This window comes from Staurois parvus, unplaced genomic scaffold, assembly GCF_062004578.1.
Source record: "Staurois parvus isolate SC_StPar_1 unplaced genomic scaffold, SC_StPar_1.0 ptg000449l, whole genome shotgun sequence".
In the NCBI taxonomy this organism is placed as follows: domain Eukaryota; kingdom Metazoa; phylum Chordata; class Amphibia; order Anura; family Ranidae; genus Staurois; species Staurois parvus.
In genome coordinates, this window is record NW_028318245.1 from 374,547 (window position 1) to 398,955 (window position 24,409).

The 24,409-nt window shown below is 44.7% G+C and overlaps 2 protein-coding genes across 7 annotated transcripts in view; both read left to right on the forward strand.

The window, feature by feature from the left end:
- LOC149453185 (uncharacterized) overlaps positions 1-9,949 on the forward strand; it is a 199,431-nt gene extending 189,482 nt beyond the window's left edge. For 3 of the 6 annotated variants that reach the window (XM_089688337.1, XM_089688334.1, XM_089688335.1), the window contains 2 exons: positions 5,807-5,930; positions 7,106-9,949. In XM_089688337.1, coding sequence (XP_089544463.1) covers positions 5,846-5,930; positions 7,106-8,826 — 1,806 coding nt within the window. In that variant the 5' untranslated portion in view covers positions 5,807-5,845 and the 3' untranslated portion in view covers positions 8,827-9,949. Of the gene's footprint in view, positions 1-4,664; positions 4,898-5,275; positions 5,417-5,549; positions 5,721-5,806; positions 5,931-7,105 lie in introns of those variants that run through there. The other 3 variants (XM_089688332.1, XM_089688333.1, XM_089688331.1) reach the window with 2 other exon arrangements.
- A 3,548-nt stretch (positions 9,950-13,497) lies between these two features.
- On the forward strand, positions 13,498-24,161 carry LOC149453198 (uncharacterized). Its single transcript, XM_089688608.1, has 7 exons — positions 13,498-13,543; positions 14,332-14,447; positions 14,575-14,745; positions 14,832-14,981; positions 15,077-15,271; positions 15,387-15,516; positions 19,565-24,161. Exons 2-7 carry the CDS (start codon positions 14,352-14,354, stop codon positions 21,052-21,054), a joined length of 2,232 nt encoding a protein of 743 aa, XP_089544734.1. The 5' UTR covers positions 13,498-13,543; positions 14,332-14,351; the 3' UTR covers positions 21,055-24,161.
- The last annotated feature ends 248 nt before the right edge of the window (positions 24,162-24,409 follow it).

The following is a 24,409-nucleotide window of genomic DNA, read 5'->3' on the forward strand; positions in this document are numbered from 1 at the left end:
ATTACAAATTGGTCCAACAGATCACAAAAAACATCGTTGATAAAATGTTGAAACGTTGCAGGGGCGTTGTAAAGTCCAAATGGCATCATTAAGGATTCAAAATGCCCATACCTAGTTCTGAAGGCAGTCTTCCATTAGTCTCCTTGACGAATGCGGACAATGTTATATGCCCCTCGTAGATCAAGCTTGGTAAAGATCTTGGCAGAACGAAGTCTTTCCAACATTTCGGAGATCAAGGGTAATGGATAGCGGTTCTTAATAGTGATTTTATTCATGTCTTTGTAGTCAATGCATGGACGCAAGGTGGAGTCTCTCTTTTCAACGAAGAACAGGGCTGCCACCGCCGGAGAAGTGGAGTGTCTAATAAAGCCCTTCTCCAAATTCTCATCGATCCACACCCTGAGTACTTTTAATTCAGGTTCCGACAGATTGAAAAGGCGGCCAAAAGGTATTTCTGCCCCTGGGAGCAGCTCAATGGGGCAATCATATGGGCGATGAGGAGGTAATAGATCCGCATTCTTCTTGTCACAGACGTCCTGGAACTCATGGTAATGTGTGGGCAAATTGTCATATGACTGGATAGCCGCTATATCACTTTGCGCTTCCTTGGTCGGTAATGAACTTGTTTGGCAAGGTTTTTTGCAATGTTTTTCACAGTGGGGGGAAGTGAAATCTATAGTCCATGCTCCCCAGTTGATGGAAGGATTGTGAGTGGAGAACCAAGGAATGCCCAGGATGATGGGAAACTTGGGTGATGTAATCAGCTGAAAGCTGATGGCCTCACAATGGTCAGCCTCAAACAACAGTTTCAGGGGAACCGTTTTATGGGTAACAGGTCCTGAAGATAAGGGTGACCCATCAACTGTCACCATATCAATAGGGGTAAATGTATTTCTGGCTTGAATGTTATGGTTGTGAGCGAACTCTATATCCATAAAGTTCCCCCCAGCCCCAGAGTCCAGCATAGCTGAACAGGAAATTTCATGGCCCTCCGATACCAGTTTAATGGGGATAACAAAACAAGAAAGCAGGAAGTTCACTTTATTCTCTTCAGGAATCAGTGGGGAGACAGACTGGCTTATAGAGTTTATTTGTTCAGGCGCAATCACATCAGTCACAGCAATTGTTCATCTAACCTTGTTAGGACAATTAATTGCATAATGACCAGAATCCCCACAATATAGACATAAGTTCTCTGAACGTCTTCTCTCTTTCTCCTGAATGGAAATGGATCTCTTGGTAGCATCAACCTGCATAGGCTCAGGAGTGTTAGAACCCAGAGAGACTCTTGAATCCTGCTGAACAAATGGACTAGCAGAGAGATGCATGCCCGTATTACCTCCAAACATTCCCAACCTCTCCTTCCTTTCTGTAAGTCTTTAATCGATTTGGATACACAACTGGATAAATTCCTCAAGATCATTAGGAATATCTACTCTGGCAAGCTCATCCTTTACCTGTTCAGAAAGCCCTTGGCGGAACTGGCTCTTTTGTGCTGCAGGGTTCCAAGTGGTATCTGCCATCCAACTTCTGAATTCGGCTGTATATTCAATGACCGAGCGTCTACCCTGCCGCAGACTATGCAATTTGCTTCGGCAGTAGCACAACGGTTGGGATCATCAAAAACCTGATTCATTGCGGTCAAAAAGGTATCAAAATTATTCAGAATGCTATGGTTCTGCTCTATATAAGGGGAGGCCCAAGCTAGAGCTTCCCCAGTCAGAAGCCCAATAATAAACATTACCTTCTTTTTCTCTGAAGGAAACGCAGCAGGGTACATTTGGAAATATACACAACATTGATTAAGGAAACCCCTGTAGTGGCGGCGGTCTCCATTAAACTAAGATGGCTGGGGCATATGTGAGCTAGGATCATCTCGGTTCAGCAGTTGTCTCTGCAGAGCCTGAATCTCTCCCTGTTGCCTATCCACAATGTTTTCTAGTTTGGCAACTTTCTCTTGATAGGTAACCCCGAATTCCTGCAGCTCAGCAATTTGCTGCCTAAGAGGAGTCACAACACTTGCTATAGCGGCCTCCATGTTTGGGCCAGATTATTCTGTCACGGTCTGGATCAGGTTCAGAGACCAGTTGCTACAGCAGTTGTAAGGCTTACCTGAAACCAGCAGGATTGGTACACCAGCGGCCCACCCTGGGAATGACACAGGCTCACCTGAGGTGCGGGGTCTAAGCCTCCACCGGTCTTCCCCAGAGCTCCTAATGGTGGAGCTGGATTTGGCGGCGTGTGAATGCCAGGTCGCAGATCTCAAGATCACCCCACCAGGGAATGAGTAGGCTGGAAACCAAAGGCGGATCAAACAGTTCAGGGATCAAACAGAAGCGGAGTCGGTCACAAGCCAAGGGTCGGTCACCAATGGTAGTAGATAGGATGAGGCAGAATCGTAGTCAGTAGCAAGCCAAAGGTCGGTAACGTAGATGAAGACAGCAGCAGGAACAGTAAGCGGGATATTGGCTGGTAAGGCACAATAATCTGGCAACCAGGAAGTGCAGAGACATGGCTTTTATAGGAAATTCATGGGGGGAGCAAGGAGTTCAAGGTTCAAGAGAAATCAAGGCACAAGGCAGGATTATCCAAGAATTGTCAAGGGAGCTGTCCAGCATTCCAGGTGGCTCAGTGAGAAGAAACACTGTCTCTCACTGCAGAAGGCCCAGGTTCAAGCCCAGGCTCTGACAGAGACCAAACTGTCAGATGCTGAGGTCAAGGTGAGATGCTGGCAGGGGTGGCGGCTCTCCTTGAGGGAAAGGGTTGACTTGATCAAGACTTTCTTGCTCCCCGTCTTTTTGTATGTCAGCTTTGTTTGCCTCTTGCCAGAATCACTCTATACGAGGATCTACAGCTGTTTCTTCCAGTTGTTATGGGGGAATCGGCTGAACCTCGTCAAGAGGGATGTGACTTACTCATCCAGGCAGGAGGGTGGCCTAGGTATGGTCAACCCGGTGGTCTTTTTCTCTCCGATGGTCTTGAAACATAACTTTGGTAGTATGCTGGCAGAGAGACCGCCTGCTTGGGTAGGGCTGTTCCGGATCTGGTTTGGACCTTTTCTGCACAGTTGGGAGAGTGATGGGCCATTGAGAAGCCTGCGGGTCAAGCATGGTAAGCTCCCGGCTTACGTGGCCCCGTACCTGAAGTTACTCTGACGGTGGCATGTGACTGCAGAGAAGGTCCGGTCCCTCCCCAGGAGGCTCCTGGGTGAGAGGATTGTGGCGTCTGCTTTCCATGCACCGCTGGCCTTGAGAGATTGCCCAGACCATGTTTTGAGGGAGGGTTTGCGCTTGATAAATCTGGAGCGGATCCCCCTGAAGTTGTGGGACCAGGCCTGGCTCGCCTTCCACGGCAGGCTCTACGTGAGGGGTAACCTGAAGTACCATCCTCCGGATGACCGTGGTTGTCCGAGGTCGGAATGTGGGGGTGAAGTGGAGACTATGGACCACTTCGTGCTTCAGTGCCCCTTTAATGTAGAGGTGTATAAACAGGTGGGAGGGGCTCTGGGTGTTCCTTTCCTCCATCGCATGTCGTATGCGGAGTGGGTGTACGGAGCATTCGAGCGTCGCATGGGTTTTGATTTGGACACCTTGTTTCTAGTCAGCTTAGTTGTCCGTTACTACACTTGGATGGCACGGTGTCAGGTCTCCATTCGGCAGAAGGTCCTCTCTGTTCCGGTGGTGGTGAGTGACATCCTTGGTGAGGTTGGGAAAATATGGAGTCTTGAGAAAGACAGGCTGCGGCGTAGGGCTTGGATGGAGGCGTGGAGGAACATCAAGCCTGTTGCTGCGGTCTGTTGATCTCGGGTGATGGGAACTGTCCCTGTTTTCTGCCTCTTGCACTCCCTAGCTTTTGCGTTTCGGTCTTTTTGGTAGCCTTTTGCATGGTAGGTTGTAGGGGTCAGACGTGGAAGATCTGCGGGTTCCTTAGCCCTCCCCCGTAGTGTAATAGTGTTGTTAGGTTATTATTGTATATAGTTTAGGCCATATAGGCCGTAAGTGGCAGGTTTATTATGGAAATTGAATATGGTTTATGTTTATATCTAAGCCATAAAGGCTCCTAATTATATGGTCTCGGCCATAAAGGCCTTGTACTGTAGATATTGTATATACCTTTAGATTTTCCTTTCAGGTTATGGACTTTTATTTATGAGTCCTTCAGGCTGTGTTTGAGTTTTTTTCCCCCAGGGACTGTTGGGACTTTTTAGTTTCCTTTGTGTTGAGTTTTGTATTTATTTATTTATTTATTTATATTTTGTACTTTTATACATAAGTTTGATGGATATGTATGACATTAATACATAAATAAAAAATCTCCATCCTGCCTTGTATCAATGGTTCAGGCTGGTGGTGGTGGTGTCATGGTGTGGGGGAGGCTTTCTTGGCACTAGCAAGGTGGAGGTGTGTTGAGCTTTTATGGCCCCATAGACTTTAATGGCAGTACCTCTAGATGCGGGCTGTAAGCATTTTCACGTTTTTGCACCTGAACAACTGTTCTCTGCTCTCATCCCACCAAAGAGCTCCCATACTTGTGCACAAACACTTGCAAAATGCAAACATAAAAAGTCTGTATTATAAGTGCTAATAGAAGGGTTCTTCAAGTTTTTGCACTTTTTTTTAACTCTATTAAATATAAAAAAGTGAGCAAACTTTTTAAAGACCCCTCGTACATACAATAAAATGAAGCAATGACCCGAGAAGCAGCTGTCTGTGCTGAAAAACATCGTAAGCTGTAGTTTTATATTCTCCACAAGGAGGCAATCTCACTTTTTGCCCATGGACAGCAGAGACAGGAAGTGACATTGGATAGAAACAGGAAGTGATATAACATACAGACAGGAAGTTCCAGGTGAGGGGTGAATAAAGAGAAGACAAAGCTGGAACTGACAGCAGAGGAGGTAATACAATGTATCATTTTATAGACGGATACGTCCTAAATATAGAACCATTTATCCAACCGTCCATCCAGAGCCTCTGGTTTATAGACCGGATACATCCTAAATATAGAACCATTTATCCAACCATCCATCCAGAACCTCTGGTTTATAGACCGGATACGTCCTAAATATAAAACCATTTATCCAACCGTCCATCCAGAGCCTCTGGTTTATAGACCGGATACGTCCTAAATATAGAGCCATTTATCCAATCCAATACTTACCAGGTAATATTTCTCTTTAAAGTGGGGCTGACATGTCATGAACTATGCAGGAACTCTGAGCAGACATTATGCATCCCAATACAGTCCAGATAATTCTCAGTTTATTTGTCTACAGAGAGGAGAGTCCTGTATATATTTTATGACCACCTAAATGGTTCCCATGGCCACATCAATGAGGATGGAGAAGAGCCAAAGTCATATGATTGACAGGATATTAGACCTCACCCTGGAGATCATCTGCCTGCTGACCGGAGAGGTGAGGAAGATTCTGGGAGGTCACATGACATTTCTCGTCGCTCCATAACTAAACACCTGACAAAATCTGAGAATTATGGAGGATTCTGGGAGGTCTGTAGTGATACTATTTTTTTTGTTTTGTTTCTTTGCAGGATTATAAAGTAGTGAATAAAGTATCTGGTGATCCATTAACACCCAGCAGCCGTGTTCATGGAACGTCACCCATCACAGTGCCTCCACCTCACTGCCTGACAACAGAGGGAACCAGTGCCAAGAAGATTCTAGAAGTCACCAAGAAGATGATGGAGCTGCTGACAGGAGAGGTGAGCGGTGCCGGGAATTCTGGGACATTCTCCAGTAACAGCCAAGGGATGTGTCTGGATGGTGACTGTATCATTGTGTGTGTCAGGTTCCTATAAGATGTCAGGATGTCACTGTCTATTTCTCCATGGAGGAGTGGGAGTATTTAGAAGGACACAAGGACCTCTACAAGGACGTCATGATGGACAATCAGCCGCCCCTCACATCACCGGGTAAGAGGAGACTTTATTGGAAAGGAGAGAGCAGTACGGAGGCTCCACCTAGATCCCCCATCATCTGATTAACACAATAATCCCATATAAACCTGGTAAGAACATCATCCATGTACCTACCCCAATGTCCCTAACAAGTAGAAGTATTGTACACCAAATACTACACAAACCTTGGTCCTCATCAGAAGAATGTAATCTTTGTACTTACTTCCCCCCCATCCCAAAAAAATAAGCAGTATTTTCACAACAAAGATGGAGATACTGTACGCCATATGAAAGGTCCATCTCCATTCCTCAATATAATGTCATGTCCCAACAAATGAGGCGGAGATACTGGACACCATATGGAAGGTCCATCTCCATTCCTCAATATAACGTCATGTCCCAACAAATGAGGCGGAGATACTGGACACCATATGGAAGGTCCATCTCCATTCCTCAATATAACGTCATGTTCCCAACAAATGAGGAGGAGATACTGGACACCATATGGAAGGTCCATCTCCATTCCTCAATATAACGTCATGTCCCAACAAATGAGGCGGAGATACTGGACACCATATGAAAGGTCCATCTCCATTCCTCAATATAACGTCATGTTTTCAACAAATGAGGAGGAGATACTGGACGCCATATGAAAGGTCCATCTCCATTCCTCAATATAACGTCATGTTCCCAACAAATGAGGAGGAGATACTGGACACCATATGAAAGGTCCATCTCCATTCCTCAATATAACGTCATGTTTTCAACAAATGAGGAGGAGATACTGGACGCCAAATGAAAGGTCCATCTCCATTCCTCAATACAACGTCATGTTCCCAACAAATGAGGAGGAGATACTGGACACCATATGAAAGGTCCATCTCCATTCCTCAATATAACGTCATGTTCCCAACAAATGAGGAGATACTGGACACCATATGGAAGGTCCATCTCTGTTTTTTAGTATGTTCCTTAGAACATAGGAAGTTCCATTGCCACAGTAACAATGCCATCACCATACACATTCTATAACCCAGTTCAGTTTGGGTGGATTCCATCCTTGACCTGGTTTGTATTCCTAGTTTGGTGTTATATTTGATCCTAACTGTGGAACAACATATGACTCCTGAATGTTAAGCATGAAGAGTACCTACACTATATTTTTGTTTTTTCACATTTCTCTCCAACAGACGGACCCAACGGTCGTAACAGGAAAACCTCTGAGGGACAATCTCCATGCCATAATGAAGATGATGGTGGCATCACCCAACGTTCTCCAGTTGTAAATCCCATTACTGATAATAAACCTCGCAGAGCTGACCGTTTACAAAGATCAATGGATCCCTCTAATCCTAAGAAATCAACAGATAAATCCCACATTGTTACTCCAGAAAAACATCTAAAATCTCAGAATATGAATCACTCAACAGATCCATCTAAGCCCAAGGAATCCTCTTTAAGTCGTGAAGGAAGTCAAGCAGGAGAGCATTCATTGTCATGTTCAGTGTGTGGGATATCCTTCACTGAAAACAGATACCTTCTGATACACCAAAGAATTCACAAAAGTGAGCGTCCTTTCTCCTGTTCAGAGTGCGGGAAATCTTTCACTTTAAAGGGAAACCTTGTTAGACACAAGAGACTCCACACGGGCGAGCGTCCTTTCTCATGTTCAGAGTGTGGGAAGGGTTTTACTGTTAAGAAATCACTTGACATACATGAAAGAACTCACACGGGTGAACGTCCCTATTCATGTTCAGTGTGCGGGAAACGTTTCAGTGAGAAAAGATGTCTTCAGAGACACGAGAGAAGTCACACAGGCAAGCGTCCGTATTCATGTTCAGTGTGTGGGAAGTGTTTTGCTGATAAAGGAAACCTTCTCCTGCACCAGAGAATTCACACAGGTCAGCGTCCTTTTTCATGTTCAGAGTGTGGGAAATGTTTCACTCAGAAAGGACACTTTCTTTCGCACCAGAGAAATCACACGGGGGAGCGTCCTTTTTCATGTTCAGAGTGCGGGAAGTGTTTTGTACACAAAGGCAGCCTTGTTGCACACCAGAGAAATCACACGGGTGAGCGTCCGTATCCATGTGCAGAGTGCGGGAAATCTTTCAGTCAAAAAGGAAACCTTACTAAACATCAAAGAAGTCACACGGGCGAGCGTCCTTTTTCATGTTTAGAGTGCGGGTTTTCCTTTACTGCCAAATCAGACCTTATTAATCACCAGAGAAGTCACACGGGCGAGCGTCCTTATGCATGCTCAGCGTGTGGAAAATGTTTCATTCTGAAAAAGACACTTCTTCAACACCAGAGAAGTCACTCAGGTGAACGTCCTTATTCATGCTCAGCGTGCGGGAAATGTTTCACTCACAAAATCAATCTCGTTGAACATCAGAGATGTCACACGGGTGAGCGACCTTATTCATGTTCAGAGTGCGGGAAACGTTTCACTCACAGAGCAGGCCTTATTTCACACCAGAGAAGTCACACAGGCGAGCGCCCTTATAAATGTTCAGAGTGCGGTAAAAGTTTCACTCACAGAGCTGGTCTTGTATCACATCAGAGAGGTCACACGGGGGAGCGTCCTTATTCTTGTTCAGTGTGTGGAAAAAGTTTCCCTGAGAAAGCCAAACTTCTGATACACCACAGAAGCCATACAGGCGAGCGTCCTTATTCATGCTCAGTGTGTGGAAAATCTTTCACCCAGAAGGGAGCACTTGGTATACATCAGAAACTTCACACAGGCGAGCGTCCTCATTCATGTTCAGTGTGCGGGAAAGGTTTCATTATGAAAACCGCGCTTGTTATACACCAGAGAAGTCACACGGGGGAGCGTCCTTTTTCATGCTCAGTGTGCGGAAAAAGTTTCGTTCACAAAGGAGGCCTTGTTCAACACCAGAAAACACACAAATAGAAGGACGGTTTTTATATTCTGAGAGATTGTTGGGCTGTTGAATCTGTTGAAGGCTCCAATGGTGAGATTTGCATTCCACAGTTCTTGGCTTTATCACTCCCCCCCGACCCCCCACACTGGGGCGTCCTCTTTGTGCATACTCCACAACAGGGGTCTCCAAACTATGGCCTTCCAGCTGCTGAAGTACTACAAGTCCCATTATGCCTCTGGGAGTCATGCCTGTGGCTGTCAGAGTCTTCCAAGGGCCAAGCCTCATGGGACTTGATGTTCCTCAACACCTGGAGGGCCATAGTTTGGAGACCCCTGGTCTACGGATACATAAAGCCACCACAGAGTCATGCCTATAAATGTCAGAGGCTTCCAAGGCCTCATGGGACCTGCAGTTCCTCAACACCTGGAGGGCCATAGTTTGGAGACCCCTGGTCTAAGGATATATAGAGCCACCACAGAGTCTTGCCTGTGGCTGTCAGTCTTCCAAGGCCTCATGGGACCTGCAGTTCCTCAACACCTGGAGGGTCATAGTTTGGAGACCCCTGGTCTAAGGATACATGGAGCCATCACAGAGTCATGCCTATGGCTGTCAGAGACTTCCAAGGCCTCATGGGACTTGAAGTTCCTCAACACCTGAAGGGCCATAGTTTGGAGACCCCTGCTTCATAATATGAAATAAAAATCCATCAGGACGAGTTGGAAGACCCTCATTGAAGTTTGTAGACCCAAGAACTCAAGAGATATAAGCATTCTAGGGAATTAATTACCCCATGAGCTTCAGATTCTCTTTGGTGGGGGGGAGGCGGTGGGTAGAAATATTGTCATATAGGTATCACATGTTACTAAAAGGGTCTACAGGGATTGCTTTCAAGTAGTATGGTCCTCCAAAACAGAACTTGGTCCCACAAACATGGGAATACATAAACAACGGTTGCTATTGGCTGCTGCATGTCATTGTTCTTGCTTGTTTTACTGAAGTAGCTGGCTTTTCATTGATCCAGTCAATGCATAATTATTACCTCCCGATATACAGTACATAGGAGATGTAAATTGATGTACATTCGGGCTCTGTTTTATTACGTGTTAATTGTTCATTCTGAAATTGGAAAATAAACAAGACATCTCTATACTACTCCACTATTCTGGCCTGAGTCCTTTTTTTTTTTTTCTTTTCGCTATGAATGACAATAATTCTCAACTGACTGTTGGTTGGAATGTGTTCAGTTCATAGAGAGTCATCAAGAAGGTCCAGTTTAAGAGAGTACAGAAGGTCCAGTTCCAAAGAGTCTAGAAGATCCAGTTCCAAAAAGTCTAGAAGATCCAGGTTCAAAAGGCCCAGAAGGTCTAGCTCCAGAGATTTCAAAAAGTCCAGCTCCAAAGAAGCCAAAAGGATCGGTTCCAAAGAGTCCTTTTTTTTTATTGCTACGAATTGCAATAATTCTCAACTGACTGTTGGTTGGAACGTGTTCAGTTCATAGAGAGTCATCAAGAACATCCAGTTTCAGAGAGTCTAGAAGGTCCGGTTCCAAAGAGTCTAGAAGGTCCAGTACCAAAGAGTCCAGAAGATCTAGGTTCAAAAGGCCCAGAAGGTCTAGCTCCAGAGATTTCAGAAAGTCCAGCTCCAAAGAGACCAAAAGGATCGGTTCCAAAGAGTCCTTTTTTTTTTTTCGCTACGAATGACAATAATTCTCAACTGACTGTTGGTTGGAACGTGTTCAGTTCATAGAGAGTCATCAAGAACATCCAGGTTCAGAGAGTCTAGAAGGTCCAGTTCCAAAGAGTCTAGAAGGTCCCGTTCCAAAGAGTCTAGAAGGTCCAATTCCAAAGTGTCCAGCAGATCCAGTTTCAAAGGGCCCAGAAGGTCTAGCTCCAGCGATTTCAGAAAGGTCAGCTACAAAGAGGCCAGAAGGACTAGTTCCAAAGTGTCCAGGAGGACCAGCTCTGAAGAAGCCAGAAGGTCCAGCTCCAAAGAGGAAAGAAGGTCTAATTTCAAAGGGTCCAGAAGATCCATTGCTGGAGATTTCAGAATTTCCAGCTCCAAAGAGTCTAGAAGGTCCAGCTTCAGATATTTCAGAAGGCTTAGCTTCAAAGAGTCCAGAAGGTTAAGTTCCTAAGGTTCCAGAAGGTCCAGTTTCAAAAGGTTCCGCTACAATGATTTCAGAAGGTCCAGTCCCAAGAGTCCAGAAGGTCCAGTTCCAAGAGTCCAGAAGGTACAGTTCCAAGAGTCCAGAAGGTACAGTTCCAAGAGTCCAGAAGGTACAGTTCCAAGAGTCCAGAAAGTCCAGTTCCAAGAGTCCAGAAGGTCCAGTTCCAAAGGGCCCAGAAGGTCTAGCTCCAGAGATTTCAGAAAGTCCAGCTCCAAAGAGTTCAGAAGGTCCTATTCCAAAGAGGCCAGAAGGCCCAGCTCCAAAGAGGCCAGAATGCCCAGCTCCAAAGAGGCCAGAAGGCCCAGCTCCAAAAAGGCTAGAAAGCCCAGCTCCAAAAAGGCTAGAAGGCCCAGCTCCAAAAAGGCTAGAAGGCCCAGCTCCAAAAAGGCTAGAAGGCCCAGCTCCAAAAAGGCTAGAAGGCCCAGCTCCAAAGAAGCCAGAAGGTCCAGCTCCAAAGAGGCAAGAAAGTCTAGTTACAAAGAGTTCAGAAGGTTCAGTTCCAAAGAGTCTTGAAGGTCCAGTTCTAAAGAGTCTAGAAGGTCCAGTTCCAAAGAGTCCAGAAGATCCAGTTCCAAAGGGCCCGGAAGGTCTAGCTGCAGAGATTTCAGAAAGTCCAGCTACAAAGAGGCCAGAAGGACCTGTTCCAAAGGGTCCAGAAGGTCCAGTTCCAAAGGGTCCAGAAGGTCCAGTTCTAGAGATTTCAGAAAGTCCAGCTTTAAAGAGTTTAGAAAGTCCAGCTTCAGAGATTTCAGAAGGTTCAGCTTCAAAGAGTCCAGAAGGTCCAGTTCCTAAGGTTCCATAAGGTCCAGTTTCAAAAGGTCCAGCTCCAATGATTTCAGAAGGTCCAGTTCCAAGAGTCCAGAAGGTCCAGTTCCAAAGGGCCTAGAAGGTCTAGCTCCAGAGATTTCAGAAAGTCCAGCTCCAAAGAGTTCAGAAAGTTCAGTTACAAAGAGTCCAGAAGGTCCAATTCCAAAGAGGCCAGAAGGCCCAGCTCCAAAGAGGCCGGAAGGCCCAGCTCCGAAGAGGCCGGAAGGCCCAGCTCCGAAGAGGCCGGAAGGCCCAGCTCCGAAGAGGCCGGAAGGCCCAGCTCCGAAGAGGCCGGAAGGTCCAGCTCCGAAGAGGCAAGAAAGTCCAGTTCCAAAGAGTCCAAAAGTTCCAGTTCCAAAGGGTCCAGGAGGTCCAGTTCCAGAGATTTCAGAAACTCCAGCTTCAAAGAGTCTAGAAGGTCCAGCTTCAGAGATTTCAGAAGGTTCAGCTTCAAAGAGTCCAAAAGATCCATTTCCAAAGGTTCCAGAAGGTCCAGTTCCAAATGGTCCACCTCTAGAGATTTCAGAAGCTCCAGTTCCAAAGAAGAAGCTGCATGCTCTTGTGTTTGCTGGCAGCCTGCATGTCAGATACGGCATTGGAAGGCCCAGTGCCTGGAGACAATGCACATGTCCAGTCCCTTGGAATTTAAATCCCCTGGGCATTTCAAGGAGTCCTAGGGATTGTGGGAAAAATAATTTAAAGGAGTCTGTACCCACCACTGCTGGACAAGCTCTTACCTGTATAGCCAGGTGGTACACAAAAAGCATATTTACACACCTTGTGATCCATTGGTTTTCCCTAGGGAGCTGACATTCCCTGCAACCAATCTCACACTGCCACCTTCTTCAATCTTTCGGGTTGGGCAGCGGCCATAAAATGCCACATCCTCAGGGGAATATGGCTGCAAAAACAATGAACAACAGCCAAGCACCCCGATGACATGAGGCATGCGTTGTAGAATACCCTACAACCTCTTGGGACCTGTGAAGTGGGTATGCTAGGAGGGCCACTGAATGTGTAATTCTTGCCTGAAGCAAAAAATAAGGAATCTTCAGGGAAGGGTTCCCCAGAAAATGGTCCTCACCTTCAAAAAGAACATTTAAAAAAAATCCAATTCTATCAGAGGTGGGGGGCCATAAGTGGATGATACAACGTTGGTAAGGAGGATGAAATTTCACTTGTGAACCATTACCAGGCGCCATGTTTTATCCCCTCCATAGTGACGCGTTTCTTCATTTCCAAAAAATTGTGGCAAAAAATTAGATCACCTTGAGATGTCTACATTCCAAAAATAGCTAATTTCAGGATTGGGGGCGGAGCGTTCGTGCTGTATCGTTTTTTAAATATCCAATAGTGGTTATAAGAAAGTGCTACCTATATATAAAACTGATTTGGGTAGAGTGTCACATCACCGAGTATTTGTCGGGGGGGGGCAAAATACCGTCACTGAAATGGTTACGCTTGATATTCAGCTTCCGTTCACGTTTTTTATTCTTTCATTTTGCAAAACACAATTCTTAATAATTAAATACTTTCTTTATATTTTAAATCTGACTTTACCTTGGGTGTAATAATGATAACAAAAACTGAAAAAAAAAAAAGACAACAAAATAGGCAACAAATGTTATATTCTCAACAATACGTAGTGTTACGTAGCGTCAGTGGAACGCAGAGACAGGAAGTGATGTCAGAGTATAAATAGGAAGTTCCGGGTGAGAGGCGAGTCGGGAGGAAGTAGAGAGGAGACATTGCTGGAACTGGCAGCAGAGGAGGTAATAGGATATTTTATATATATAAAGAGTATTTGTGTGTTTGTATATATATATATTAACATTTATATTCTAATAGACCGGATACATCCTAAATATAGAACCATTGATCCAACTGTCCATCCAGAGCCTCTGGTTTATGGACCGGATACGTCCTAAATATAGAACCATTTATCCAACCGTCCATCCAGAGCCTCTGGTTTATAGACCGGATACATCCTAAATACGGAACCATTTATCCAACCGTCCATCCGGAGCCTCTGGTTTATAGACCGGATACGTCCTAAATGTAGAACCATTTATCCAACCGTCCATCCAGAGCCTCTGGTTTATAGACCGGATACGTCCTAAATATAGAGCCATTTATCCAACCGTCCATCCAGAGCCTCTGGTTTATAGACCGGATACGTCCTAAATATAGAACCATTTATCCAACCATCCATCCAGAGCCTCTGGTTTATAGACCGGATGCGTCCTAAATATAGAACCATTTATCCAACCGTCCATCCAGAGCCTCTGGTTTATAGACCGGATACGTCCTAAATATAGAACCATTTATCCAACCGTCCATCCAGAACCTCTGGTTTATAGACCGGATACGTCCTAAATATAGAGCCATTTATCCAACAGTCCATCCAGAGCCTCTGGTTTATAGACCAGATACATCCTAAATATAGAACCAGAGCTGGAAGTTCAGATTTATTAGTTAATGCTGGAACTATTAAAAATAGTGAACATTATGACGACTTATGCTTCAGATAATTCTCAATGTATTATTTATCTACAAAAAGGAGAGTGCTGAGTAGATCCCATGACCACATCAATGAGGATGGATAAAGACCAAAGTCACATGACAGAGAGGATATTAGACCTTACCCTGGAGATCATCTGCCTGCTGACCGGAGAGGTGAGGAGGATTCTGGGAGGTCACATGACATCACTCTTATCTTTATGAATAAAATACAGACCTGACCGGAGAGGTGAGGAGGATTCTGGGAAGTGTATAGCAATAATTGTTACTTTTTCTTTCTCAGGATTGTAAAGTAGTGAAGAAGACATCTGGTGAACCAATAACACCCAACAGTGGTCTTCATGGAACATCACTCATCACAGGGCCTCCACCTCACTGCCTGACAGCAGAGGGAACCAGTGCCAAGAAGATTTTAGAAGTTACTAAGAGAATCATTGATCTGCTAACAGGAGAGGTGAGCGGTGCCGGGAATTCTGGGACATTCTCCAGTAACAGACAAGGGATGTGTCTGGATGGTGACTGTATCATTGTGTGTGTCAGGTTCCTATAAGGTGTCAGGATGTCACTGTCTATTTCTCCATGGAGGAGTGGGAGTATTTAGAAGGACACAAGGACCTCTACAAGGACGTCATGATGGACAATCAGCCGCCCCTCACATCACCGGGTAAGAGGAGACTTTATTGGAAAGGAGAGAGCAGTACGGAGGCTCCACCTAGATCCCCCATCATCTGATAAACACATAGAAACAATGGATTCAGTCAGTGTGTGTGTAACCTACAGATGGATCCAGTCATGGGAACCCACCAGAGAGATGTCCCCGTCCTCTGTATTCCTGGGATTCCACACAGGAAGGTCACACCATCCCTCACCATCATCAGGTAGATGGATCCAGTCATGGGAACCCACCAGAGAGATGTCCCCGTCCTCTGTATTCCCGGCATTTCACACAGGAAGGTCACACCATCCCTCACCATCATCAGGTAGGTTGGATTGGGCGACGGGGGCTCACAAATTATTCTAAAGTATGAGATGACATTCTTTTATGTAATCTCTTGTTGCTTTTTGGAAATGTATTCTATCATTGTCGGGAGTTAGGGTAAGAAACAAAAAAGCATTAAAGAGGAAAGAGAAGAGACGTCGGTGAGTGGAACTCCGAAGTCTATGGAGAAGGCTGAGAAGAAAAAGAAAAGTAAATCAGAGGAGTCTTCTCTACATATGGGTACAAGTAAGTAATGAGCAGTTAATGCAGAAACAGTTCACAGTTTTTTCTTCTATCATGAGTAGAAAAATATATTTTTATATGATTACACGGAGAGAAAGAGAACATTGTGTTAACCTACTCTCCTAAAAAAAAATCTGTTAATCCAAAGAAAAGCCGAAAACCAGTATAAAACCTGGTCCAGTTTTTCATATAAAATACAAAGCTCCATCTCCATTCTTTAGTATAACATTGTTTCAAACAAAAGAACTGGATATACTGGACACCATATGAAAGATCCATCTCCATTCCTCAATATAACGTCATGTTCCCAACAAATGAGGAGATACTGGACACCATATGAAAGGTCCATCTCCATTCCTCAATATAATGTCATGTTCCCAACAAATGAGGAGATACTGGACACCATATACAGTGGGGATCGAAAGTTTGGGCACCCCAGCTATGAATTTGTATTAATGTGCATAAACAAGCCAAGGAAAGATGGAAAAATCTCCAAAAGACATCAAATTACAGATTAGACATTCTTATAATATGTCAACAAAAGTTAGATTTTATTTCCATCATTTACACTTTCAAAATAACAGAAAACAAAAAAATGCCATCTGCAAAAGTTTGGGCACCCTGCAGAATTTATAGCATGCACTGCCCCCTTTGCCAAGCTGAGACCTGCCAGTGTCATGGATTGTTCTCAATCATCGTCTGGGAAGACCAGGTGATGTCAATCTCAAAGGTTTTAAATGCCCAGACTCATCTGACCTTGCCCCAACAATCAGCACCATGCGTTCTTCTAAGCAGTTGTCTAGAAAACTGAAACTGAAAATACTTGACGCTCACAAAGCTGGAGAAGGCTATAAGAAGATAGCAAAGCATTTTCAGATGTCAATATCCTCTGTTCGGAATGTAATTAAGAAATGGCAGTCACCAGGAACAGTGGAAGTTAAAGCAAGATCTGGAAGACCAAGAAAAATATCAGACAGAACAGCTCACAGGATTGTGAGAAAAACAATTCAAAACCCACGTTTGACTGCACGATCCCTCCAGAAAGATCTGGCAGACACTGGAGTTGTGGTACACTATTCCACTATAAAGAGATACTTGTACAAATATGGTCTTCATGGAAGAGTCATCAGAAGAAAACCTCTTCTACGTCCTCACCACAAAAATCATCGTTTGAACTTTGCAAATGAACATATAGACAAGCCTGATGCATTTTGGAAACAAGTTCTGTGGACCGATGAGGTTAAAATTGAACTTTTTGGCCGGAATGAGCAAAGGTACGTTTGGAGAAGAAGGGGCACAGAATTTAATGAAAAGAACCTCTGTCCAACTGTTAAGCATGGGGTTGGATCAATCATGCTTTGGGGTTGTGTTGCAGCCAGTGGCACAGGGAACATCTCACGAGTAGAAGGAAAAATGGATTCAGTAAAATTTCAGCAAATTTTGGATGGTAACTTGATGCCATCTGTGAAAAAGCTGAAGTTAAAGAGAGGATGGCTTCTACAAATGGATAATGATCCTAAACGCACCTCAAAATCCACGGGGGATTACATCAAGAGGCATAAACTGAAGGTTTTGCCATGGCCTTCACAATCTCCTGACCTCAACATAAATGAAAATCTATGGATAGACCTTAAAAGAGCAGACAGCCCAGAAATCTCAAAGAACTGGAAGACTTTTGTAAGGAAGAATGGGCAAAGATACCTCAAACAAGGATTGAAAGACTCTTGGCTGGCTACAAAAAGCGTTTACAAGCTGTGATACTTGCCAAAGGGGGCAGTGCAAGATATTAACTCTGCAGGGTGCCCAAACTTTTGCAGACGCCATTTTTTTGTTTTCTGTTATTTTGAAAGTGTAAATGATGGAAATAAAATCTAACTTTTGTTGACATATTATAAGAATGTCTAATCTGTAATTTGATGCCTTTTGGAGATTTTTCCATCTTTCCTTGGCTTCTTTATGCACATTAATACAAATTTTTAGCTGGGGTGCCCAAACTTTTGATCCCCACTGTAAAAGGTCCATCTCCATTCCTCAATATAACATCATGTTCCCCACAAATGAGGAGGAGATACTGGACACCATATGAAAGGTCCATCTCCATTCCTCAATATAACGTCATGTTATCAACAAATGAGGAGGAGATACTGTACACCATATGAAAGGTCCATCTCCATTCCTCAATAGAACGTCATGTTCCCAACAAATGAAGAGGAGATACTGGACACCATATGAAAGATCCATCTCCATTCCTCAATATAACGTCATGTTATCAAGAAATGAGGAGGAGATACTGGACACCTAATCTTCATTCTAGAACATCATGTTCCCACCAAATGAGGAAGAGATACTGGACACCATATAAAAGGTCCATCTCCATTCCTCAATATAACGTCACGTTCCCAACAAATGAGGAGGAGATACTGTACACCATATGAAAGGTCCATCTTCATTCCTTAATATAAGGTCATGTTATCAAGAAATGAGGAGGAGATACTGGACACCTAATGAAAGGTCCACCTCCATTCCTCAATATAACGTCATGTTCCCAACAAATGAGGAGATACTGGACACCATATGAAAGGTCCATCTTCATTCTAGAACGTCATGTTCCCACCAAATGAGGAGGAGATACTGGACACCATATGAAAGGTCCATCTCCATTCCCCAATATAACGTCATGTTCCCAACAAATGAGGAGGAGATACTGGACACCATATGAAAGGTCCATCTCCATTCCTCAATATAACGTCATGTTCCCAACAAATGAGGAGGAGATACTGGACACCATATGAAAGGTCCATCTCCATTCCTCAATATAACGTCATGTTCCCAACAAATGAGGAGGAGATATTGGACACCATATGAAAGGTCAATCTCCATTCCTCAATATAACGTCATGTTCCCAACAAATGAGGAGATACTGGACATTATATGAAAGGTCCATCTCCATTCCTCAATTTAACGTCATGTTCCCAACAAATGAGGAGGAGATACTGGACACCATATAAAATGTCCATCTCCATTACTCAATATACCGTCATGTTCCCAACAAATGAGGAGATACTGGACACCATATAAAAGGTCCATCTCCATTCCTCAATATAACGTCACGTTCCCAACAAATGAGGAGGAGATACTGGTCCATCTCCATTCCTCAATATAAGGTCATGTTATCAAGAAATGAGGAGGAGATACTAGACACCTAATGAAAGGTCCATCTCCATTCCTCAATATAACGTCATGTTCCCAACGAATGAGGAGGAGATACTGGACACCATATGAAAGGTCCATCTTCATTCTAGAACGTCATGTTCCCACCAAATGAGGAGGAGATACTGGACACCATATGAAAGGTCCATCTCCATTCCCCAATATAACGTCATGTTCCTAACAAATGAGGAGATACTGGACACCATATGAAAGGTCCATCTCCATTCCTCAATATAACGTCATGTTCCCAACAAATGAGGAGGAGATACTGGACACCATATGAAAGGTCCATCTCCATTCCTCAATATAACGTCACGTTCCCAACAAATGAGGAGGAGATACTGGACACCATATGAAAGGTCCATCTCCATTCCTCAATATAGTGTCATGTTCCCAACAAATGAGGAGGAGATACTGTACACCATATGAAAGGTCCATCTCCATTCCTCAATATAACGTCACGTTCCCAACAAATGAGGAGGATATACTGGACACCATATGAAAGGTCCATCTCCATTCCTCAATATACCGTCATGTTCCCAACAAATGAGGAGGAGATACTGGACACCATATGAAAGGTCCATCTCCATTCCTCAATATAACGTCACGTTCCCAACAAATGAGGAGGATATATTGTACACCATATGAAAGGTCCATCTCTATTCCTCAATATAACGTCATGTTCCCAACAAATGAGGAGGAGATACTGGACACCATATGAAAGGTCCATCTCTGTTCTTCACCATGTTTCCTGGACATGAGTTGCCAACACATACTGTATGACTCCTAAATGTTGGAAAAGAAACATATCTATAACATGATTTTATAAAATTCTTTCCAGTAGATGAACGTTGTGCCCGGAACAGGGGTACCTCTGAGGGACTTACTTTACCTCCAGATAATAATACAGAACATAATGACCTCACACAGCCTTCTCCAGAAGTAGATCCCATCACTGATAGCAGGCATCACAGACCTCACCACATAGATGCCTCAACAGATGTCTCCAATCCTGAGGAATCCTCCGATAAATCACTTACTGGTTCTTCAGAAATACATCCAAAACCTCAAAGTAAGAGTAGATCAAAGGATCCACCTAATTCAAAGAAATCCATAAGGCACGAAGGAGTCCACGCAGGAGGGCGTTCATTGTCATGCTCAGTGTGTGGAAACTGTTTCACTAAAAAGAAAGACCTCCTAACACACCAGAGAAGTCACAAGAGTGAAAGTCCTTTCTCATGCTCACAGTGCAATAGAAGTTTCACTGAGAAGAGATATCTCATTAGACACCAGAAGAGTCACAAGATTGAGAGTCCTTTCTCATGTTCAGAGTGTGGGAAATGTTTCACTGAGAAAAGATACCTTGTTAGACACCAGAGACGTCACAAGGGTGAGCGTCCTTTCACATGTGGAGAGTGCGGGAAATGTTTCACAGATAAAAAAAATCTTCATGGGCACGAGAGAAGTCACACAGGTGAGCGCCCATTTTCGTGTTCCGTGTGCGGGAAGTGTTTCGCTTTGAAAAGCAACCTGCTTAGACACCAGAAACATCACACGGGCGAGCGTCCTTTTTCATGTTCAGAGTGTGGGAAAAGTTTTACTCAGAAAACTGGTCTTGATAGACACGAGAGAAGTCACACGGGTGAGCGTCCTTTTTCATGTTCCATGTGCGGGAAGCGTTTTGCTCAGAAAGGAAACCTCCTGTTACATGAGAGAAAACACACAGGTGAGCGTCCATATTCATGTTTAATGTGCGGGAAGAGTTTCACTGATAAAGGAAGCCTCTTTCTACACCAGAAAAATCACACTGGCGACCTTCCTTATTCATGTTCCGAGTGTGGGAAATGTTTCCTTCACAAAGGAGGTCTTGTAGCACACCAGAGAATTCACACAGGCGAGCGTCCTTTCCCGTGTTCAGAGTGTGGGAAATGTTTTAGCCAAAAAGGAAATCTTACCAAACACCTGAGAAGTCACACGGGTGAGCGTCCATTTTCATGTTCAGAGTGCGGGAATTCCTTCACTGTGAAGGGAGATCTTATTAATCACCAGAGAAGTCATACGGGCGAGCGTCCTTATCCGTGCTCAGTGTGTGGGAAACGTTTTATTCTGAAAAAGACACTTCTCACACACCAAAGAAGTCACACGGGTGAGCGCCCTTATTCGTGTTCAGTGTGTGGGAAATGTTTCATTCACAAAGTAAACCTTGTTGAGCACCAGAGACGTCACACGGGTGAACGTCCTTATTCATGTTCGGAGTGTGGGAAAAGTTTCATTCAAAGAGCGGGGCTTGTTATACACCAGAGAAGTCACACTGGTAAGCGTCCTCATTAGTGATGAGCCGAATGTACCAGGGTTAGCCATTGATACCCATCTGAAAGTTGAATGCCCAGGTTGCTGGCTTCTTAACAACCACCCTAAGCAGGAAGCTGCTAGTGATACCACTGCTAAATGTATTATTTTTCACAGAACTGCAGAAACACCAAGGAGGGTGCAAATGACTGGTGCATTACCACCATAAATGGTTATTGGATCCAAGAAAACAATTGCATACTCACATGCATAACAAGGAACAGGCATTTCAAATAGCTCCAGCCATAAATCGATGGCGTCCAACCATGTGCCCCTTCTAGAAGGGCGCTTGTTCCCCAAAACACATTAGCCTTCCGACTGGGTCGTACATGGTCAGCTCCAAAGAAGGGGGTACGTTCCTCAAAACACGTTAGCCTTCCAACTGGTTTGTACATGGGCAGCTTAAAAGAAGGGGACACGTTCCCCGAAACATGTTAGCCTTACAACTGGGTTGTACATGGCCAGCTTCAAAGAAGGGAGCACGTTCCCCCGAAACATGTCAGCCTTCCATCTGGGTCGTACATGGTCAGCTCCGAAGAAGGGGGTATGTTCCTCAAAACACATTAGCCTTCCAACTGGGTCGTACTTGGCCAGCTGCGAAAAAGGGGGCACATTCTCTAAAATGTGTTAGCTTTCCAACTGGGTCATTCATGGTCAGCTCTGAAGAGGGAGGCACATTTCCTGAAACGTGTTAGCCTTCTAAGTGGGTCGTACATGGTCATCTCCGAAGAAGGGGGCACGTTCCCCGAAACATGTTAGCCTTCCCACTGGGTCGTACATGGTCATCTCTGAAGAAGGGGACACGTTCCCCGAAAAATGTTAGCCTTCAACTGGGTCGTACATGGTCAGCCCTGAAGAGGGGGGCAAGTTCCCCGAAACATGTTAGCCTTCCAACTGGGTCGTACACGGTCAGCTCAGAAGAAGGAGGCACATTCCATGAAACGCATTCGCCTTCCAACTGGGTCGTACATGGTCATCCCTGAAGAAGGGGGCATGTTCCCTGAAACATGTTAGCCTTCCAACTGGATCGTACATGGCAAGCTCCAAAGAAGGGGGCACATTCCCCGAACATGTTAGCCTTCCAACTGGGTCGTACATGGTCAGCTTAGAAGAAGGAGGCACATTCCCTGAAACGTGTTAGCCTTCCAACTGGGTCGTACATGGTTATCTCCGAAGAAGGGGGCACATTCCCTGAAATGTGTTAGCCTTCCCACTGGGTCGTACATGGTCATCCCTGAAGAAGGGGGCACGTTTCCGAAACATGTTAGCCTTCCAACTGGGGTCGTATATGGTCATCTCCGAAGAAGGGGACACGTTCCCCGAAACATGTTAGCCTTCCAACTGGATCGTACATGGCAAGCTGCAAAGAAGGGGGCACGTTCCCCCCGAACATGTTAGCCTTCCAACTGGGTTCAACATGGTCAGCTTAGAAGAAGGAGGCACATTCCCTGAAATGCATTTGCCTTCCATCTGGGTCGTACATGGTTATCTCTGAAGAAGGGGGCACATTCCCTGAAATGTGTTAGCCTTCCACCTGGGTCATTCGTGGTCAGCTCTGAAGAGGGAGGCACATTCCCTGAAACGTGTTAGCCATCCAACTGGGTTGTACACTGTCATCTCTGAAGAAGGGGACACATTCCCCAAAACACATTAGCTTTCCAACTGGGTCATACATGGTCAGCCCTGAACAAGTGGGCACGTTCCCAGAAACTTGTTAGCCTTCCAACTGGGGTTGTATATGGTCATCTACGAAGAAGGGGACATGTTCCCCGAAACACATTAGCCTTCCAACTGGGTCATATATGGTCATCCCTGAAGAAGGGGCCACATTCCCCGAAATTTGTTAGCCTTCCAACTGGGTCGTACATGGTCAGCCCTGAAGAAGGGGGCACGTTCCCTGAAACTTGTTAGTCTTCCAACTGGGTCGTACATGGTCAGACGCCATTGACTAATGGCTGGATTAGTTATTTCCAATGCCTGTTACTTATTATACTTGTAAGTGAGCAAGTGTTTTTTCAACCTAATAAACATTTATGGTTGTAATGCTCTAGGCGGTTGTGCCCACCTGTGTGTTTTTTGCAGTTTGTCGAAGATTTCCCAGTCTGAGCATTATGGCAGCACTATTGGATGTACTACTATCTGAGCACTGGGATGTTTGAATTTTTTTTTGGTGGACAAGTCATTTTTCACAACAGCCCGGGGATGGGCTGTGGCTGTTCGTCTCTAAAGGTTTAGATTTCAGTCGCACTCTGAATTTGGTCTGAAGATAGGTTTGATCCAAAAATGAAGCTTGTCTGTAGTCCTCATTCCCGTTCCGAGGGTAGAAAATGTTTTGTTCTTAAATGAGGCCTTCTTACATCCCAGGAAATTTATAGAAGTGAGCATCCCTATTCATGCTCAGTTTGCGTGAAATGTTTTGTTGAGTAAAACCTCTACTACAACCCGGGATTACTACAGGTGAGCATCCTTTTTCCACTGAGAAAATAAAACTTCTAATACACCACGGGATTTTTATGGGTGAGCATCCTTTTTCATGCTTGGGAAGTGTTTCATTCGCATAGGAGACCTTGTTTTCACAATTCGGAGGACCGTTTCTTCATGCTCGGAGTGCTTTAAAGGAAAACAAATTGGACAACAAAGAAAGTTCAGATGCTGATGCCTGTGACAAATGGAGGAAAAGGAGGAACTGGAAAATAAATGCATGGATCTACATTCAATCTTGGCAAAAGTTATATTTTGGTAATCGGTCCATTGGTCCAAGTGTCCTTCGTAGGTTCCACCGGTGTGATCTGCTTTCTACAGTCCTTGGCTCTCTTACCACCCAACAATGAGGTGTCCTCAATAGAAATTGCATCAGGGAGAGTAGGAGCCTACGGTTATTAGTCCATTGGGCCAAGTGTCCTTTGTAGGTTCCACCGGTGAGATCTGCTTTCTACAGTCCTTGGCTCTCTTACCACCCAACATTGAGGTGTGCTCAATAGAAATTACATCAGGGTGAGTAGGAGCCTACGGTTATCAGTCCATTGGGCCAAGTGTCCTTTGTAGGTTCCACTGGTGAGATCTGCTTTCTACAGTCCTTGGCTCTCTTACCACCCAACATTGAGGTGTCCTCCATAGAAATTATATCAGGGAGAGTAGGAGCCTACAGTTATCAGTCCATTGGGCCAAGTGTCCTCCGTAGATTCCACCAGTGAGATCTGCTTTCTACAGTCCTTGGCTCTCTTACCACCCAACATTGAGGTGTCCTCAATAGAAATTATATCAGGGAGAGTAGGAGCCTACGGTTATCAGTCCATTGGGTCAAGTGTCCTTCGTAGGTTCCACCGGTGAGATCTGC

What these genes read in the sequence shown, in the direction of transcription:
- LOC149453198 (XM_089688608.1), top strand. Translation starts at nt 14,352, where the DNA reads ATGACCACATCAATGAGGATGGATAAAGACCAAAGTCACATGACAGAG. An exon ending in CCATCCCTCACCATCATCAG is followed by an intron (nt 15,272 to 15,386) that starts GTAGGTTGGATT and finishes GTCGGGAGTTAG; the next exon opens with GGTAAGAAACAAAAAAGCAT. An exon ending in TTCTCTACATATGGGTACAA is followed by an intron (nt 15,517 to 19,564) that starts GTAAGTAATGAG and finishes AATTCTTTCCAG; the next exon opens with TAGATGAACGTTGTGCCCGG.